Source organism: Colossoma macropomum, unplaced genomic scaffold (assembly GCF_904425465.1).
Source record: "Colossoma macropomum unplaced genomic scaffold, Colossoma_macropomum, whole genome shotgun sequence".
Lineage (NCBI taxonomy): Eukaryota > Metazoa > Chordata > Actinopteri > Characiformes > Serrasalmidae > Colossoma > Colossoma macropomum.
The window spans coordinates 8612379-8633059 of NW_023494801.1; the positions used below are offsets into that span (position 1 = coordinate 8612379).

General features: G+C 40.7%; 2 protein-coding genes across 2 annotated transcripts; both read right to left on the reverse strand.

Moving 5' to 3' along the window:
* Positions 1–1499: 1499 nt before the first annotated feature.
* On the reverse strand, positions 1500–7204 carry LOC118821365 (2',3'-cyclic nucleotide 3' phosphodiesterase). Its single transcript, XM_036589944.1, has 4 exons — positions 7006–7204; positions 3643–4373; positions 2986–3113; positions 1500–2882 (listed from the first exon to the last, which is right to left on the reverse strand). Exons 2-4 carry the CDS (start codon positions 4355–4357, stop codon positions 2400–2402), a joined length of 1326 nt encoding a protein of 441 aa, XP_036445837.1. The 5' UTR covers positions 4358–4373; positions 7006–7204; the 3' UTR covers positions 1500–2399.
* A 2770-nt stretch (positions 7205–9974) lies between these two features.
* Positions 9975–19400, reverse strand: odad4 (outer dynein arm docking complex subunit 4). Its single transcript, XM_036589943.1, has 12 exons — positions 19197–19400; positions 18931–19062; positions 18260–18413; positions 17652–17713; positions 17204–17360; positions 15238–15462; positions 14980–15108; positions 14267–14345; positions 14055–14141; positions 13759–13955; positions 12169–12269; positions 9975–10153 (listed from the first exon to the last, which is right to left on the reverse strand). The coding sequence occupies exons 1-12, from the start codon at positions 19311–19313 to the stop codon at positions 10118–10120; spliced, it is 1476 nt and encodes a 491-aa protein (XP_036445836.1). The 5' UTR covers positions 19314–19400; the 3' UTR covers positions 9975–10117.
* Between the last annotated feature and the right edge of the window lie 1281 nt (positions 19401–20681).

Sequence of the window (20681 nt, forward strand, 5' to 3'; positions counted from 1 at the left end):
TAATAAATAAAACTGCTGTATGTGCGTTGCAGATGCAGCAACCCCTAGTTCCCATTACCACCTCTGTAATGAAATCAGAGATCAGAGTCAGTACGTTTCTCTACAATGTACCATTCACACCAAAACACTTTGAATGACCTGGTTTACATCTCTACAGTTAATTTACACAAGTTTGTGAAAAATGGGTGGGATATCCCTTTAACATGCACCTACTGCTGACAGAGGTGTTCAGCTGAGCACACAATGTTATAATCTCGTTAGAAAGCATTGTCAACAGAATATGGGGTGCTCTGGATATGCTGATGGTCTACATGCCCAATGCCAAACACCAGTTTAGAGGAATATAATGCCCCCAGTATTGGGCTGTGGAGCAGTGGTCTCTGGAGTGATAAAGCTCCATCTAATGTCTGAGATGAACTGAATCCAGATGATCCAACAGGTTAGTAGGTTCCTGACCTACTAACACTCTCATGACTGAATGCAGTGTCATGTAGGCTTTTAAGACTAGGTTTAAACTCAGTCTAGGTCTAGAAAACTGGCCCATAGGTCTACAAGGTCCTTTGAGTCTACAAACACTTCATTAGTGCCACCTTGTGGAAGAATTTGGAAACTGCATTACCCACCATTTGAATATCACAGTGGATAACGGTCCATAATGATTTGTGGTGGTAAACTAATTTTCATTTGCATAGCAGGTTGGTTAGGTTGCCTAAGTTGCCCTTCCTAAGCAGTACCGGCTCTACCATCTAATAAATCAGGACCAAGTTTAATGCAAACTACCAGCCTGTGAATTTCAACTACAGTAAATTAAAGTCACTTGGTTCATCTGTTGCTGTGGAAATCAGGAAATGCTTTCAAGTTGCTGCCACGCACGAGTCTGCCCTGCCACAACAAAAAAAACGAAAAAAAAAAAGTGGGCCTGGCTGGTGGGCTACAACACAATAGAGGAGCTCATTTTGGTGAAAGCACCTATTTGAAACCAATGATTACACACATTGTGCTTGGAAGGCAGACTGAAAAAAACAAAATGAGAAAACCCAAAATGAGGAAGTGTGAAAGCTACAGCTGACACTTCATCAAAACAGAACAGAACAAGCAGACAAGGTTGTCAGAGCCAAGCAAATTCTTTATTAAGTGTACAAAAAACAAACAAAATCAAAAAAGGTAAGTGCAAAAAACATCGCGCCTCAGTGACGGAGGCCTACATAAGCATGGCTGCTGCCTTCGAGCACCCAACTGCGGAGGAAGGCACGAGGCAGTCGCCAGTCACAGTATTCTGAGTGCACCTTTTGTCGAAAGTGACAGCAATGGGAAAGAACACATGAGACTAGCTCAAAAACGCTAATAGTGCTGTGTCGATGCGATCCAATCGACAGAAGATATGGTTAGGCGAAGTGTAGCGTGTTAGCCGTGTTAGCTAATGTGGCAGACAGCACATTCAGAAAGAAAGTTCCCACGGAGTGACTGCAGCACCACATGAGAGCTTTATGAAAGACACATTCACAGTTTCACTCACTGAGAAAAAGACAGAATACAGCCATGTTGGATACAGAGTGGAAAAAAGTGGAACAATGCAAAAAAAAAAACTACGTTGAAAATGCCTGTGCACTGAAGACGGCTAATGAGTGGGGAGTGGGGTTTTAAAGTTGACGCTGCATGCTGTCTTATTGACGTTCATCACAAGAGTCATATCACTACTGCAGAGAGAGAAGAAATGCACTAAATACGCAGACGTTCCAAACATACGCACAGCAACAAACAGCCATTCATGCGCAGTAATCAAATCTAGGCTCAAATTTTTGAACTAACCTGGAGGCAAGCCATACCTATTTGGCACCAATATTGGTTACATCTAGTTGCAGCATCTGAACAGACGTTCTAGCACTCCAGCCTGACCAAAACTAACAAAACCTAAGCCAAATTGGAAGTGACAAGCGGTGACGACAGTGTAGCTAAACTAATAGTAGAGATAAACGCGTCCTGATAAGCAAGCTAACATCCTACTGAGTGCAGGGAAGACTGACTGAATGCCGCAGTGTAGAAGAGAACAGGGATAGTGCAGTGGCCAAAGCCGAGTGAGCTAGTAGCACCTAACGAGTGAACTATGACCTACAGCAGGGTGAGAAATGACCTTAAGGCAGATTCTAAGGCCTCGGAGCTTGTGCTGCCAAGCGAAAGAGGGGGAAAGGCACCTGCTAAAGGGAGGGCTGGGAGTGCTTTGGAATGACAGGGGCTTGCAGTATGTACCAAAAATCACCCACCCCCAGCCCTATGCGTACACTAAAGCTGAAAAAACACATACACACAACCCACAGCAACCACACATACAGAAAACCAGCCTCAGGCAGTTGGGGAGTGCCCCCCCCAAGAACCCTAAAGAAACATCTTCTCCATTTCCCTCACAGAATGGAGCACTTTGGCTTCTTCTTCTTCTCCCCACCCTCCTTCTTGGCTGCTTCAGCGGGACGCTTGTCTTCAGAGAAGCTGGAGAAAGTGGTGTCGCATGTGACCGCCTCCCTCAAGCTCAGGTACCAGCGGCCCTGGCCCAGGTAGGACAGTGTGCCCGGCTCCAGCTCCTGCTCCTCCACGGCCGACTGCTCCTGGCCTCCCTGCTGCAGAACCAGGATCTCCAGGAGGTCCAAGCCGGTCTGAACCGCCTCCACCCCTGCCGCACAGCCCAAGGTGACGTGGGCGCGGCTGCCCTCCGGAAGAGCCTCCACACCTGCCAGGGAGGCCTCGGGTACGCCCTCTTTATCAGCTCCTGCCGGCCACAGCTGCAACTGCTCTGGGGTCAGCTCTACACGGGCACCAAACGTGCGAGGGGTCACCATGAGACCCACAACGGACAGCTCCGCTGAGTTGCCATACGAGTCCTTCACCACCTACATATGGAAAAGGAGCGAGTTCAGCAGTGCACCAAACAACTGATGTAGTGTGATCAATTCTATGTGTGATTCATACTACATGGTTTCATATGAAACTGACCTGTAGTTCAGCGTATTCTTTTGATCCCTCTGCCTTTCCATAGTCACAGAATTTGGTTGTGCAGTGGAGAGGTTCTTTGGTCTGGAAGTACTGCTCCAGGTCTACCTCTTTCTCTGCTTCCCCAGTAACTAAAGATGTAATCAAAAAGATTTAAAAAGAATGCCAAAAAATAAGATGACTAAACAGAACTCAATACCTTAATGAAAATAATAAGAAAAATAAACCCTCACAATTATTCAAACTTTATAACTTGCAGGTCAAATGCAGGTTTTCTGTGACTTGATAATGATTAGCTGGCAGTTTGCATAATTATACAATATTTAAATTCTCCTAGTTCTCTCTTATAGTAAGAAACAGAGCCCGATTGATAAACCTAATCATACATTTTTGCCAAACAGTGATGTTATTTTGTTTAAATGAACTATTCTTAAAATATGGAGTTTCTCTTTTCTAATAATCAGGGTTTTTTAAGGTTCTGCACAGGTTGTTAGTGTTTTTTTTTTAGTCATTTTTATTTTATTTTATTGTGACCTTTTTTAAAAAAACTCCAACTACTCGATTAGTACATTAGTACAGTACCTTACTCTACTACTAATATAATCAATAGTGACCGCACTAGGCATGGCAAGCTGACACTTAGAACCACTATGCACTCACATTCACTGAGATGTTTCTTGAAGGCCTCCAAAGTGTCCAGAGTCTTGAGGAAATCCATGGTGGAGCACCTTATCCTCTGCTCAACCTCTGAAAGCAGGAACCAGCCATAGAAAAGTGGCAGCTCCGCCTCCTTTGGTTGTTGCGCTGCCTCTTTGGGGAGCTCAGCTTGAACCTGCTCTGCTTCAGACGGCTTTTCAGGCTCCGTCTCTGACGCTGGGGCACCTGCCTTCTCTGCCTCCTTCGCAGCAGTAGCGGCGGCGGCCTCCACTTCCCCAGCATCCTTTCCTTCTACTTTTTGTTCTGACTGGTCAGCAGACTTCTCAGCAACTTCTTGCTTCTTCTCCACCTGCTCAGTGGTCTTCTGCTCCACTATTTCATTCTCTGTCTTAGTCTCACCCTCTGCTGGTTTCTCAGGAGGCTTTTCCACTTCTGAAGGCTTCGCTTGGTCTGCTGCTGCTGCTTCCACGTTCTCGGTTGCCTGCACAGGCTCAGGAGATGCTTTGGCTTCAGCAGGCTCCACCTCGGGTGCTTTCTCTGGCTCAGAAGTTTTCGCTGGTGCCTCCCCCGTCTCCGTAGGATTCTGCGGTGACTCGGCGGGCTCCGAGGGCTTCTCTTCCACCTCCTCAGGCTTGGGCTGCTCAGGAGCAGGCGATTCCTCTATGGCCTGTGACTCAGCAACAGCCTCTGGCACTTCCTGGTTCTGATCAGCTTCCATTCCTCAACAGCAGTGTCTGAAAAAAATAAAAAATACAAACAAACATGAGATCATTATCGGTTCCCCAGAAGCTCAGCATCAAAGATGAGACTCAAGACATGCATCCTTAGTCAGTGTTTCAGATATGGAGTATCAGATGCTACACAGCATGTAGTGGATCAAAAACACATAGTGCATCACTAATTTGTGGTCCACATACCTTCACGCACTACAATTAACAAGAAACTAGAACTGTTCCACATTTGTGCAGAAATCATTAGCAGCAGTCAAATAACTTATTTCCCCCCACTCACTGTAACAGGGACTTAACATATGCCTAATTAAAATGCTTCTGGCTAATAGTCCAGCATCTGTCACTATTATGTTTTCATAATAGTATTAGTTGGGTTAATCCAGATTCTAATTCCCCTTGTTCAGTGCAGAACTCATTTAGTTCATAAGACACACTGAGCAAGAGAGCGTTCCTAATTTTGAGATACTTAAAGGCAATCAGGAAGTGTCAAAACAGAACCACAACCACCCTCGTATTAGTTCCAAGTTTAGCAACAGAGAGCATGTTGAACTGGTAGGAGGAGTCATTGTAAGTTTGAAAAAAAAAACAAAACCTTCCAAAAGGGGAAAAAACACGCAAATTTTTCTTGTTATTAATGCTAAACTACTGCTATAGTATTTTAAACACTAACCTGACCAGGCACAGCTAATGAAAGTAGTCCACTTGGCTAAACCTGCCATATTTACATCATGAAATAAAGACATGTAAATAATTGTTAGTCATGTATCCATAAATCATAACAGTCATTCTAAGTAATTCTCACTGTGATTTCCTGAATAAATAAACAAAAATGTAAAAAATTACAGCCATTCCTGAATAGGGCTTTAAAAGAGTATTCCATGATTTCTTGTGAATATCTGTATAATTTAATAACTGTATAAATTATAAAGTCATTCAGAGTCATTTTCAGTTTTTCAGATAGTGTTTTGGGCCAAAACACTTTTTTGTACCTTACTTTTAATTCTCTGTAAAGAATTTGGGCTCGGTTAGGATTTCCAATGCACATCAAACCAATCTGAATGACCACGCTTACAACTCAATCATTGAATCATGCAGTTAGTTTGAAAAACCAGTGGAATTTCCCTTAAATAAATACGGCATGTGGAATGTATTACTCTTTGATTTCTCAAACGCCTGAAAATGCAATCCAACTGACTCTTTCCCACAGACATGAGCTCATTCTTTCAGGCCTCAACACAGGCCTGCCCAGGTAAAGTTAAAATAAAAGAAAAAAAAAAAAAGCAAATTTCCTCTGACTCCCAGAAGGATTTGGGTTTGAAATTCGAGGAACCACCCTTGCATTGTAAGTGCAGTCCCTGTAGGTTGCTGTCTGCTCTTCCATGTCCTTATACCCCCCCATACTCCTCCTCCTCCTCCTCCCTGGCCATCTTTCTCCTGCTGTCTCACCCACCCTCCCTCTTCTCAGCCAGGCACAGAGGGGCCAGGGCAAAACGCAGCCCCCTTTATCTCCAACATCTTTTCTATTCACGAACAGCCAACTGTCATTTTCTCGATTTTTACAGCCCCCCCGCTGCAGCTGCGTGGTTCTAAGCACGAAGAGTATCAGCTGACCAGTGTTCCTGTTCTTCAACACTCAGCACACTTCAGCTTTTAGACGCAGCCCAGGAGAGAGTGACGCCCATCAGTCTTCCTCTACCAACTGTTCCTGGTCTGATAACACGTTTTCATTAAAATGTAACCAACTCAGCTCGACCTACATTCACGCAGGGAACCACTAGAACCTTATGCCCCTCTCAGCCGTTCAGACAGCAGGCCTGTGTACAGCCCTCGAGCCCACGCGAGGAGAACGTGGACTAAAAGCTACTGCAGGCCAGCAGCTGCGTTAGTTTTACCTTGAACACAGTCCAAAACAGAGGGGAAATGGGGGCACACAAAGGGGGATAGGAACAGCAGAGGGGACCAGCCAGGCGAGGCCAGCGTGAGACAGCAACACCTGCAAATGGTTTGCGTCGCTTTCTTTGTGCGACCGAATTAGATCTGGGCCACGCCGTGCGCTCCTCCACTCTAGACAAAGAAACGCAGACCTCCAGACATCTTCAGCCTCTCAGCGAAGAGCCAGCGACACAAAGAAGGAACCAAGGGCTACAGAAGAGCCTGATTTCACATAAGACACACACTGGGGGCCGTACGGATCTAGACTACATAGAAAAACGAGGGCAGCTGGAAACAGCTGTAGATAATTAGGGGAGGAAGGAAATAAGTGGCATTTTGGTTGCAGGGCATAAACTGAATGGAGGGCGGTGGGGAAGAAATTAGGCAGTTTAGTGGGGAAGAATGAGGACAGATTTGGATTTTGGGGACATGTGGGGAGTGGCAGCACCGCCACGACACACACACACACACACACACACACACACACACACAGAGACTCCAAACACACACCAAGAGCAAAAACGCTGCGTTTGACAGAACCGAGGCCAAAAAGCGCTGGCTGGAGCCACGTGGTGCCCCCAGACTATCAAGAAGACCCAAAAGCGTCCAAAAAACAAGAAGAGGAAACTGTGTTCTGCTCAGAAAGGCGGGTGGAGACACTGAGAGGAAAAGCAGGCAGAGGAATAAAAGAAGCTCTTCTTACCCGGGCTGAAGCGCTGAAAGTAACTCGTGTAGCTCCCGCTCACTGGGGCCGTGCAGCGGCGAACAGCACCTTTCTGTTGTCCTTTTTCCCCCTTGTTTCTTTGCTCGGTGAAAATTTGCCCCCGCCTGGCCGAGCAGTGATCAGGGGAAGCGAAGCAGAGGCCACGGTGCTCTTGAGCTGTGCTGCTGCACTAGCACGACAGGCAGCGTGGGCAGGGTCAGTTTTTGCGAGGGGGCGTGGTCTAATCGTACTTGAAGCTCATAAACGGATATTTCCCTCAAAAACAGCTCAGTGAGATTCCTGAATTGTGGCGACTTAAAAAAAGAAAAAATATAGATGTATTTTTTAAGTCTTTTATGCTATTCATAATATTAACTGTCTGTCTTGTGAAGACGTTGCTGATAACTTTGCTTACAAAAAATCTAGAAAGCAGAACTGAGTCACACGCCACTGCCACACTATGTAAATTTGTGAAAGTATTAATTTGTGTCTATTTATTTATTTATTAACGTATTTATTCATAAGTCGTTAGGTGATTTGTTAGTTGCTGTTATTAAAACATACATTTTTTAACAGTTAACATTTGTCCATAGTTTATTAATGTTATATGATGTTTGTTTTAGCATTTATTAAACTTTTTTCCTGATAAAAAATAATATTAACTCATTCTCATCCTGTGTGGTTGGGAATGTCGCTTAAGACCCCCCCAAACGGCCCTGTTGGTGTGTAACACTGTCGTAGGATGTTTAATGGGCGTGGCTATACGCATGTCATCTGCATAATGAAAAAGCGCGTAATTTATATGCATGGGCGTGGCCATGATCTCACTCGGTAATGCTGAGTAGTTGCATTCGGTTCCCCAGAAACATCTGAGTTTCAGACATTTGACCAAGGTTTGGCCTTATACGCGTGACAGAATGAAGAGCCAGGGGTGAATCATTTTTCGTTCAGGTAAAATATTTGCTGTTTGCTAAAAAAAAGTAACAACATGTAGCTGAGGTTGGCCTCACAGGCTGTCTGAATATAGGGGACTTAAAAAAAATTCTGATTCAAGCCACAGAGATTATTATGTGACATATATAATGGTAAAACAGCAGTAAATCTGGGTACTGTTTTGGCTTATAACACCCTGCATGTACCTCTGCACCATGAAGGAATAAGAAAAAAATAATTTTAGGCCTAAATATGATCTCAAAACTGTCCTAAAATAATGTCAAAATATTCATTTCATGTTCCCAACTACTTCTCAACTTTCTGTGAGGGAGCTTTTAGAGCTATTCAACTTTTCAGATATCCTAGTCTTTTTATCACCACTGTGAACAATTCAGATTTGGTACATTTCTCTAGAATGAAGCATTTTTCATCCAACTGGTCTGAAGGACTTTGTTTACATTTCAACAAGTAATTTATTCAGATTTTGTTTTTTAATTGGTGGAATTACCCTTTGTTTGTTGTTTGGGGGGCGTGGCCATAGGAGATTAAAACAATGGAAATTCCACACAACTGGAAATTCTTTTTAGTCCAAGACTGTCCTTAGTCCATGTTTGGGTAACTGGCTCAAAGTAGTTCTTTTTGAGAAAATCATTAATTGCCTTGCTTCATGCTGCAGGTTTGATAAACAAAAAGATCTTAAAATGGGAGAATTTTGAACCCAGGAGTATCGAGATGTTGGCGAGTGTGACCAAAATGCAAAGGTAACTAAAATCAGTTTAGATCAGTGTCCTCTAAGTTTAACACTACATTTAGTCTGATATAGATAGAGGACTCATGTTATCAATGGCCCTGTTTTTTCTTCCATTTTAATCCCTCAGCACATATTGGATATCAGCAGAGAGAGAGAAAGAGCTGTTGCCTAAAAGAGCCGTTTAATTACACAATCTACGGTACACCAGCCAAATCTTGTTAGTATGTTGTAAGCTCTTAGTACTGACTTACGTACTACTAAATTGCATGTTTCCTGGACACAGATTAAGCCAGATTAAGTCGGCTCCTGGACTAGAGGCCATTATCAAAACAGAAAGACGAACTGAGAATATTTTATTACAGGACTACAATGAATCTGTGTTCAGAAGACCAGCTGTGTGTGAGCTGAGTGTGCTAGCCTAAGCAATGCTACAAAGCATCAGGGCCTAATCAGCTCATCTAACTCTTCTGCAACCAAGGGATAAACTCGGTTTTCCAGGCCTCTCTGTGGCAAATACAGACAAGCCAAAACTGCTTTCTAACAGGTTCTGGTATGTTCTTGCATAACTTTCTCACAAACACATATGCACACATTTTCAATATTATGCAATTAATCTTGGCACATCCTTCTTTTGAAACACCCTGAAGTCAAAAATAAAATAAGGCTGTATTACCTTTTGTCAGCGTGCGGCAAAAACTTTCTACCTCCAAAAACAGAACTTGTCGACATGGGGAAGAAACCTTTATTTACTTGCTGTCCAAAGGAGATAAAAGTTTGTGTTGGCCTTTCATTGCCTTAGAAACTTCATATATCACCGCATGGAACATGGAGAAGAACTAGCAAATTGATTAAAAAGGATATGTTTATGCACCAACACCACCATAACAATATCAGTACTTGCAAAACGCTTAAAACAGTACATGCTGTTAGGGGCCCATATCATGGAAAACTGAATTTTCCTATTTTTTCTGAAATAAAGAATCCACCTAATCCATTTCAGGAAACTAGACTGGGGTTGTTTAGAAAGAATTGTTTTTGTGATGTCATTTTACGTATACATACACACCTAAACAGCCTACAGCAGTTTAGCTCCGCTCACTGATTCTGAAGTTATAAAGTATCTTTCAGTCTGTGACCCAATACATGGCAACCAATCAAAACAGAGTTCATTTACATACATCCTTAAAGACAAATAAACAAACAGTTTTACTCCAAGTAATAAAGAGAGGTTGAAATGGTAAATGTGAAAATGAATTATGACTGTTTTTTGAACATAAAACCATAGTATCTTCTCCACACAGGCTTTATTTCAGTGTTCGGAAGTGTGAATATGAAGAGCAGTTAGGATTTGTTGGTTTAGATTTGCCTTCAGAGTTGATTTAGTCACAGAAAAGTCCATCAGAAGGGGAAAGCAAACAGACTTTCCTCTCACTGTGTCACTTGCTGCCTCGTCTCACGAAGAGCCTGATGGACCAGAGAGTCAGATGTCAGTTCAAAGAATCAAATGACACCAGTGAATCACAAAAGACAGAAGTTTCAGAATTAAATCCAGAAATTAAAGGAAAAATAAATGTTTTATCTGGCCCTAGTAAGAAATGCTAAAAGTAAGCAGTCAGGTGATTTCATCCACCGTATGTCCAGAAGTTTCCATACTCCTTTTCTAATTAGGGAATTTGGCCTTTTTAAAGGGGAATTCCACTGAATTTTCAATTTCTCTGAAAAAGTAAATAGCAAAGATGTAAGCAAAGTCTTTCAGAGTGGTTTGATGCGGAATGCTCCACAGTGGTGGAGCTCCACAGTGATAGGAACCAAACATCTGAAGAGTTCAAAGCCTCTAAAAGCTCACAAAATGTTATTACACAAAACTGTTACAAATTGCCTGATGCAATTTTACAATAGTTTTGCACTAAAGTTCTGGCCTAAAACTTTTTTTTTTAATCTACTCATGGTGGAGTGTCATTATAAGGCAAAATAGTACCTGAAGGAAGCTTATTTTTTCATTTTTATATTTTTCATATTTATTTTACTGTTGTTAACATAACATACAAACACTGAGAAGATGTGTTGATTCACTGGTGGTTTTACATAGTAAATAAAGTGGCTATGTCTTTGTTGCAGACACAAAATGCAAAGGTAACTAAAATCAGTTTAGATCAGTGTCCTCTAAGTTTAACACTACATTTAGTCTGATATAGATAGAGGACTCATGTTATCAATGGCCCTGTTTTTTCTTCCATTTTAATGGAAGCAGCCTTTGGTTCCTATCACCACCACTGTAAAGACAATCTGAGTTGGTAAGTTTCTCTACAATGAACCATTTCACATCAAACCACTTTGGATGACTGTTTAAATCTCAACCATTTAATTATGTAGAATTTTTGAAAACTTGGTGGAATTCCCCTTAAATATGCACCCATTGCTGGCATAAGTGTTCAGTTGTGCTCACACAGCTTGTACAATCGCCATAGATAAGCATTGCCAGTAGAATAGGACACTCTGGAGCAAGTGCTCATGAGCCCATGGTCACCATGCCCAATGCCAAGTGCCAGCTAAAGGGGTATAAAGCCCCCCAGCACTACTCTGTGGAGCAGTAGAGCTGCATTCTTTGGAGTGAGGGAGCATGATCCACTATCTTTGGGATGAATTATAATGAAGTTTGTTATCTAGAGCTAATATTCAAACACCAGGATCTGGCCTCACTAATGCTGTTGTGGCCGAATGCAAGCAACATCTTACAGTAATGTCCCGAAATTTAGTGTAATGCTTTCATAAAAGAGTAGAGGCTGTTACTGCAGCAAAGGGAGAAAAACTCCCTATTAATACCCCTGATTTCAGAAGAAACATCTACAAACGACTGGATATACAGTGTATTTATTATTGGTGTGTAGTGTTTAATGCGACATTAGCACAAATATTCAACACTCTTGACCATCAAAAGTGGTTTAATCATTTCTGACCATCATTTGGTTGATCTGTATTCAGTGGTCAATAACTAGAATAAGAAAATCTGTCATCTAGAGGTCATTTTTAAATGACTCCTGGTACAAATTGTCCAGGTTGTAAACTAATATGTATCAGTTACTGTATTTTTGAAAACCTCTACTCTTTCATATTTTGCTACACCGTAGAAGGAACCCTCTGCTGATTGTTATTTTATTTTTTATTTTACGCTGGTCCAGTGCCCTCAGCAAAGCTTGATAGAGTAATGGACTAACAACATCCTTGTGATCTAAACATTCCCATTCATCCCGAGACTCTTCTGAATATATATTACTATATTACTGTCACGCTGTGCTTTGTTACAGGGACAACAGAGAAACACTAGTTTCTGCAGTTGAGTAAAATTCTCAGTAATTCAGAATCTCAGCCATTTTAATTCAGCATGAATGCAGTGATAGAAAACCGGTAGGAGTAAAACGAGAGCAAAAGATAGCTCCTGGATGAACGAGAGAAGAGAGAGGAGGAATGTCTGTGTTGACCTTCTGTATGGCATCTCTGGCAGCATCGTCCTGCAGCAGTTTAGCCCGGTCCAATGCCCTCTCAAAGTGTAACACACTGGCTTTATAGTTACCCAGTTTCACTAAGAGAAGAAAAAAGATGAAGACATTGAAAATTAGCAAAAATATCTGTGGGCAACATTACAAACTAGATGACTGCAGAGGGAAAAGACAAAATAACACAGCAAATAAAGAGGATGCTAATGCACTTTAAAAGCAAGAACACATTTAAACCATGCAAGTATAAATATTTCTATTGATTTACACATGGATCATTCTACTAAAATGGTTCAAAGAGTTGAAAAAAAAAAAATTTGACATTTATCTGAATTGAACTTTAGATTAAAATCCTTTTGCTTTGAATGACCCTATACCTTGTTTATGTTATTAAAACAAATGATTAAACATTTCATTTTGTTACGACCATAACACTACCAAAACGCTAACAAATGTGTTAGTAGTGACTGTTACGGCAGCGACAGGTTTAGGTAATTTTGAGCAGGAAACACAGCTTTAAACAGTTACACAAACCTAAAATCATAATTTTTATTAAAACTCATGAACGTTTACTTAATTGCAGAAAACGTGTTCCAGTAGTGACCATTCTTAAGGTTACAAACTGATTTTCAGACTTTGCAACACAATTACTTTAAAATAATGGGACATAAGACCCTGTTTACACCTGGTCACTTCATGTAACAAGTATCTGGATTGTATCCTGAAATGATTTTAGCCACATGCATTTGCACTTGGCAGTCAAATGCGTCTACGTTTAGTCAGACTGAAATCCGACTGCTCTGTGGGACAGATTATGCAAATCTGCTTGTTACGCGGCAACAAATTACCAATTGTGTCATCTGCAGTTTGTTTTGCACAGTAGTGTCTGTCCATATTGCTTTTGAGCATTTCCCTGTGCTTGTACCCAGGCATCATCCTGTGCCCAACCATATGCGTCCTCCATGATTATCTTCCTTATAGACACGGATCACGCACCCAGTGACGTACTGTATTGGGAGGAGTTTCGGTTGTACTGAGAGGAGTGCTGGTTGTACCGGGGGGGGGCATTTGGTTGCTGAATGTGTCTTGAAGAGATGGATGTGTTTACACCGCTACAATATGTGGCTCAAATGCATCTCCACCACCACCTCCTGGAGTGGTTTGAACAATCAGGTTTGTATCTGTTTTAAAGGTGTTTTGGGTGCATTTACAGTTGCACTTTTCTCTGGCTTGGCCTCATCCAGTTATAATCCTGATACTCAAGACGCATGAAGTGACCAGGTGTAAACAAGCTCTCACTGCTCACCCTGTGGCTAAATCTAAATCTTTGAACTTCACTTTAAAATCATTTAAAACCATCTGAATTTTAATTATTAACATGCTCTGTTGCTTTGCTTGAATATGTTTTAATATTTGCACTGCTTTCCAGCTGTAAATTCAAATTCTTGTCCTACAGTTATGCTGTAGAAAAAAATTTGATCAGAGGTTTTTAAAGGAAAATAATGACCTTGATTAACCTTATTAACATACTTCTGTAATTTCATGTGCATTCTGGGTAATGTAGTTTGGACTCACACTCAGCCTGTGCCACCAGCACACTTGCATTGAGCTGCCATTTCTCATCACTGATGTCATCTGCAGCACTAAGAGAGCGAGTGCCGTAATCTCTGGCCTCCATGTGATGCTTCAGCTCCAGGTAACAGCGGCCTATCTCATGGAACAGCCAGGCTTTCTCCAGACCTCCTCGCGCCAAAGGTACCTTTTCCTCCCAGCTACATACATGCAATTAAAACCTTACAACAGTAAGATGACCGCGTTCATACTTATAATGTACACAACACAAAAGAACTTATAAAGACAGATACACTCACACTTCTATGGCTTGTTGAAATTTGCCAATACGTGCATACACTCGGCCGATGTTGTCCAGAGCCCTGGACTTACTGTCCACTAATTTACTGCAGAAAAAAATCAAACAAGAACACAATATTTCAATCAAATTACTTTTTAACTTTTCAAAAGCTGAAGCAACAACACACCCACTTGCCAGCCACAGGTATTCTGGATCATTTTGAAGACTTACCTTTGTTGGGCCAGCTCCAGGTCTTTCAGGTGGTTGTCTAACGCCTTGTCCATGTCTCCCAGGTCCATCAGAGCATTACCTGAGCACAGAGCAACAAGACACAGCCTGAAATCTGACCTTTGTCCACCGCAGCATAAAACTCTGACCTCATAGGATTCAGTTTGTGTATAATTCCTTAGAAAATGATTCACCATGATTTAACTTGATGATTTTGGCGCAATTTAGAACTATTTAAAAACACACATACATACAAATTTGGAGGAATTGACACACACCTCTCAGGTCCCTGTTCACCCCTGTTATCAGACATTTCAGCTTAAATGTGGCACATACAATATAGACAATAAAAATAACGTACCAAGGTCTTCTTTTAGAGGTGAGGGAGGGATGCAGTCATTTGAAAATTTGAAAAAAACATTTGAAAACAGTCCAATAATTTTATTTTAACCAAAAGAAATAAGGGCGTACTTAAAAAAAATAGCATTATAATAGATTATATTCAGTTCTATAATTACATTATAAAATCAATGCAGTTGAATCATGGCTTTCACACAGATGCATCACAATGTGTGTTTACACCCCTGTTGGTTTAGTATCTCCACTAATCTTAGTGTGTACTTTAGCTTTCACTGATCCTGTCTGATCAGTTTTTCCCTGACTCACTGTTTTCTCAGCCTGTGTGAATAAGGGATCTGAAGCCAGGTCAGTATTACCAATGCAACTGTATAGGTTTCCCAGCACCTCGCTCTTATTGGGCAAAGCCTCCTCAGACCAGCCCTGCACGGTCTTCAAGACGTCCCGAGCCTTTTTCAGGCTGCCGTTTGCATTGCCTGCACTCAGTGCTGTAAGGCAAACATTCAAAGCACACAGAAACAATAGAGGCTCACAATAACAAATGAGCATTGAAGCATTAATAGCTAATATTTTGACTAGGCAAACAGGTAAGAACAATCACTAGTGCAGTGTTTCACCTGCGTCAATCTCCTCCAGGTTTTTAAGGATGTAGCAGGTGGGGTCAGAGGGAGGGAGGTGACGGGCGCGGTTCCACTGCTCCCGCAGAAGCTTTCGGTCTCGCTGCCGGGCATAGATGGGCTTCTGTTGCCACCAGAATTCAGTCCGCGTGTCCAAATACGAAATACAGTTCAAGATGACATCCTGCAGCCGCTCGCCGCCACGCGTCTTTCCTTTTATTAGATCTGTGAGGAAAAGCAGTAAATACACACATAAACAAACATACGCTATTATTTAAATGTTTAACTCACTTGTCATATTAACTGTTGTTTTTGTATTCAATAATATGCTACACAGTGTCGATTTTTTAATATAAACCAGCTAGAAAAAGGTTAAATGATAAATATTATAATGATCTATTTATAGTATTTTTTTCTCTCGTTATGTTCCCTGCGATTTCATCACTACTTTTCAAATACCAGGCATTTTGGATATCAGGTTGATTCCATGATTGAGTTTCCATTTAGCCTTTATAACTCCTTAAAATGAAACTTTATCCTCTTATTATTTTCTTTGAATCAAAGATAACAAGCATTTCACCACTCAAATATGTGTTAACTCATTCAGGAACTCTCTCTTTTTTTCTTTTAACAAGTGCTCTTTGCTGACAGTGCCTTGAATAACAGGGTTTTGTTTTTTAGCAAAGAATTAGCAAATACACAAAATGTGGTTAACTAACATTAATGCTAACAACATGAGGACATTAAGGACAATCTAATGAATTACTTAACCCTTGTGTGGTGTTCGGGTCTGTGGGACCCATTTACAATGTTTACCAAAAGATAAAATGAAGTAATTTATTATTTTTTCAACCTCAGTATCCTTGGCCTTTGCTCATTTTCTGTGAGACACATTTTCAATGACTTGTCACTGTTCACCCCTACACATTTATATTACACATGTTGTGGGGTTGGGGTGAACCTGCGGGGAATAAAAGTGTGGAGGTGCTGTGTCCTTCACTCTGTTCTCCTCCTACATGTCCTGCTGTTAGTGTGTGTGTGAGAGGGTGGACAACATGGACAGGCTGCTGACTGGCTACAGCTGCTGAAGGAGAACGCTACGCTGACCACTTGTGATATTTTTTTTTATGGTTATTATTTAAAAAACAATAATGTGGTGGGTCCACCAGACCACTGAGTAACAAAAACACGAACACCACCCAAGGGTTAAACTGTATTTTTCAATCTATAATTTGAGTAACAGGGTTGCACTTTCAATGGGGCCTTGTCAGTCAATATCACAATATCAGTGAAAATAAAGAAAAAAGAATGAGAGAACTTTCTTTTCTACTTCCCCTGATCATAAGGAAATTCGGATTACGTAAATTCCTGTTGAACATGTGACTTGTGGAACATTCCAGATATTTCAGAGAGGGGGAAAGTCTGTACAGGTTTAAGTGAATGTCGAGGGAAGATTGCTTAAAAAAAGATATTAAACAGATTCATGTTTGACATATTTCAATAATTATATTAAAATAAAGTGTAGTTATACGGGGCTGGGACAGCCAAAAATGCTGTTATCAAAGTGCTTTTTTTTATTAATGTTTGAAGTTATTTGTTTGAAACATGGGCATAGATTGTTGTGAAAGACAGTTTATCTATGTTTAAAATGTCCTTTACCTTTACTTTACACACTTTATTCATTTAATAACGTCATAAACTTCATTCTCGATATTCTTCAGCTTTTTCAGTTGTTATAGAAGCATCTGTTAATTATGCTGTACTGTTCTAAAATGTCATATACCTTCAAATAATTATGTGAAAATTTGAAGCTGTGATGTTGTAGAGTACTAACATCATCTTACAGTTATTTTATACATGTACAAATGTGCTATATCTGCAACAAAGTTGGTTCTGCACTATTATAAAACTGACTTTTGAATGATATTGCAACTCCTGTTTTTCACAGCTCCACTAAGACACACACCTTCATCTTTGAGCAGTTTTTCCAGGTACTCTTTGTCCGTGTACAGCTCTCCCAGTAGCTGCTTTGTTGTTCTCTCACTCTTCGGTGTCTTCTGGCCTTGCTGTCTCGACTCCTTCTTCACAGAATGGATCAAAGGCTTTGGTCGAACTTTCTTCAGCTTTTTGCCAGAAAATAAATATATACAGACAGGCACACATACAAACATACAAACACGTATGTACATCATTAAAATCAGATTTAATGGTCCAACGTAAAACAATGTCTTTATCTACTTGTTTTTACACAACCCTTTTTATAGAGTTCACTCAAACCAAGCACTCTATAATGATGTATATTATTGGATATACAATTTAAATGAGCTATTTCTGATGTGTTCATATTGTTATGGTTTATTGTAACAAAACAACTTTTTAAATTGCTTGAGGAGCAAAAAAGGACTCATATTTGCCTCATCGGTTTTATGGAAGAAGGAGAGATCACCCTTATTCTCCAGTTTCACGGACGAGGGACCTGGAGAGGCAGAAAGACAGAAGATGTAGTTTCACTTCATTAGGCAGATACACTAAATACAACTTCCAACTCTTATATTTGGAGTTAGTTCACCTAAAGGTAATTTCTACTTTTCAGCAGTTTTAATGGTCCCATTAGAAATGCATACTATTTCTCAACTGGCATGAGTGCTTGTAATCTGCCCATGTTCTGACAAAAACATTCAGTGAGACTGTTTAGTGCATTCACAGCACACACCATGACAATGACTATAAATCATTAGGGAAGCAATTTTCTGACTAGTGCTGTTTATTTCTAATAGGGCTTCAATGTAATACAGTAGCCACAGCTAAAGGGAACTCATTCATTCTGGCTTCTAATAATTGACTATTGTAGCAAACTGTACATTTTAAATGAATATACAGCTGTGTGACAACAGTGACACCACAACAGTTTAAGCACAGGTTTTGTAAAACAGTTTTTCAAGGTGTATCATAAATAAACGTCATATTTTCTGTATTAAGTAAATCTGAGAATCGTTGTAGGGTGTTCACCACAAGTACTCACTGCCCACAGAGTTGGTGATGGCCTCCTGAGCTTTCTGTATGCCCAACCTGAACTCCTGCAGCTCTGGACGCAGTTTGTGGCCACGGTGGTAGAAGACCAGCGCAAACTCAAAGTCACCCATGGTATAAAGAGCCTCTGCCTTCTGATACAAACCCTGAGGGAGATGAGGAAAAACCTCTCAGCCATAACACTGTGCTACAGACTCCTAATCTGTGTTGAAACATCTCCCGAGTCTCAACAAAAGACAAAATTCATATGCAACAAAGCTCATACTACTAAAACCACATGTAGGTGCAATAGTAGTTGACACTGATAACAAGTGAATTATAGTATTTCACCAAATATGGACATATGTTGCATATTCCCTGACACAAGGCTGGTATCCCAGACATGCATTACATCTATTCTTGGACTGAACTGCAGTTCTAAACCAGCATTTTTAATCCGGGTTTAGGCTTAATCAGGGTCTGGGAAACCTGCCCATACTGTTTAATCAATTTAGTACTGAACACTGTCACTGACTCGAATTAAGCAGAAACCAGATACCAATTTATGGAGTTAAAATGGAATTTATGAAATAATTTATGAAATAATAATAATACAAACTGAGGCTAAAAGCCTGTTCTGCATCGCAAAAGGTAATTGGCCAATACTTTATTGTTCATGCACACCTTGAAAAAGTTCTTGTCCTCTTTGAGGGAATCCTCTGCATCCTTCAGTGCGTTCTCTGAATCCCCCATTTTCACATAGCACTTCGATCTGGCAACCAAGCAGTTCTTGTCGTCCGGCTGTAATGTTAGAGCCTAAAGCAAACGAACGAGTTTTATATATTTATAATTTCTGCTTTAGGTAAAGGGCGAGTTTATTTTGTCCAGCAATGCCCATCAGACTCGAAGGTTAAGTTAGGCTAACGTTAGCTCACTAAGTTAGAACTTACCGTGGAGTAGCTTTCAATGGCCTTGGCATATTCTCGCTTGTGAAAGAGTTGGTCACCTTCCGCCATATAGGTGGAAAAGGTACTTTTCGGACCCTGTTCTTCCTCCTTATCGGACATTTTAGCTTAAATGTGGCTAAAGTATTAGGGTAGTATCCTGCTAGCAGCACTGGTAGAGGCAGCTCCAGGCTCAGGACGGTCCCATCTGAGGTATCCTAGCAACCGCTTAACAAAACCAGCGTTAAGGTTAGCTTAGCCTAACGGCTCCTATTACCCACAGATTAGCAGTAAGCTAATTTCTGTAACAGTGCTAAGAGAGGTTTGACTACCAAACACAAGTGTGGGCTGCTGCTGTTTAGTAAATACCTCTGAAACATTTTCATGCTTGGTATTTCACTAAACCTGCCCTCTAGTAACTAATCAGCGGTCTCTGGTGGGACAAGGGGCTCCACAAACTAAATTGTTCAGACTCTGTCAGAAAAACGGATTTATTCAACAACAAAAAAATTTAGATTTAGGATGCAATGAAGACCTAATATCTGCTATTAACTAGTAGTACCTTACATTTTAGTTCAAGCGTTGCTAAATGTTTCACTGTTATGCCTCTACCTGTCTATTGTGAATACAAGTCCTAGCATGTGAAAGCTGTTAAAGGTGCAGATGTGTAAGATGTAGTGGCATCTAGCGGTCAGGTTGCAGATTGCAATCAACTTAAAACAGCCTTTTTACATTTTTTTTTTGTACAAATAAAGTACAGCTGGGGGGAAAGAGAAAAAACTAACAAATAAATAAGTAAATAAATAACTGAAAAAGTAAACAGAACTATGAAATAAACTAATACAGAGAAATAACAATAAAGGAGACAAATACAATACTAACTGAATACCCCTCCCTCCCCCCTCACTTTCCAGGCATGTAGGACCCACAGCAGCTGTCAGGTTTTCTGCCATCACCTATACCGATTTCGTTTTGATTCTTCATGTTTTCACATCTTTGACGACAAAGATTCACCCTCCCCTGCTTTTCTTGTGCTAAATGATAAGTAAGATCCTGCTTTTGTTAAATTTGGGTTCTCAAACTTTTCACAGCACAGAATGGTAGGTCAACACCAGGAGCAACCACTGATTCTTCTTTTTTCTACATCTTCCAACCTGTGCTGTAGCGTCACCGCTTCAGCATAAAAACACAAAAGGCATTTTGTAGAGTCGGTGTTTGGTTTGTCCGTTCTGGGCTATTGTAAAAACATGGCAGCATCTGTTGGAAGAGGACCCGCTCCCTATGTAGATACGAAGGGCTCATTCTAAGCTAACAAAACACAACTATTCATAGTTAAAGATGATTATACACTAATGAATGGTTTTGTATACTATATTCCATTTCTGCTAATAGACCCCCCTAAATCTTACACACTGCACCTTTAACAAATAACAAAATGTTAACATAAAAGGGGAATTCCACCTATTTTCAAATCTCATCCATATTTCGATC

Coding starts and splice junctions, on each gene's coding strand:
- odad4 (XM_036589943.1), bottom strand. CDS start 19,313: ATGTCCGATAAGGAGGAAGAACAGGGTCCGAAAAGTACCTTTTCCACC. Junction 18,414..18,930: donor AGGACAAGAACTTTTTCAAG/GTGTGCATGAAC, acceptor CATCTCCCTCAG/GGTTTGTATCAGAAGGCAGA. Junction 15,109..15,237: donor CCTGGAGGAGATTGACGCAG/GTGAAACACTGC, acceptor TTTGCCTTACAG/CACTGAGTGCAGGCAATGCA.
- LOC118821365 (XM_036589944.1), bottom strand. CDS start 4,357: ATGGAAGCTGATCAGAACCAGGAAGTGCCAGAGGCTGTTGCTGAGTCA. Junction 3,114..3,642: donor CAAGAAACATCTCAGTGAAT/GTGAGTGCATAG, acceptor TTACATCTTTAG/TTACTGGGGAAGCAGAGAAA. Junction 2,883..2,985: donor AAGAATACGCTGAACTACAG/GTCAGTTTCATA, acceptor TTCCATATGTAG/GTGGTGAAGGACTCGTATGG.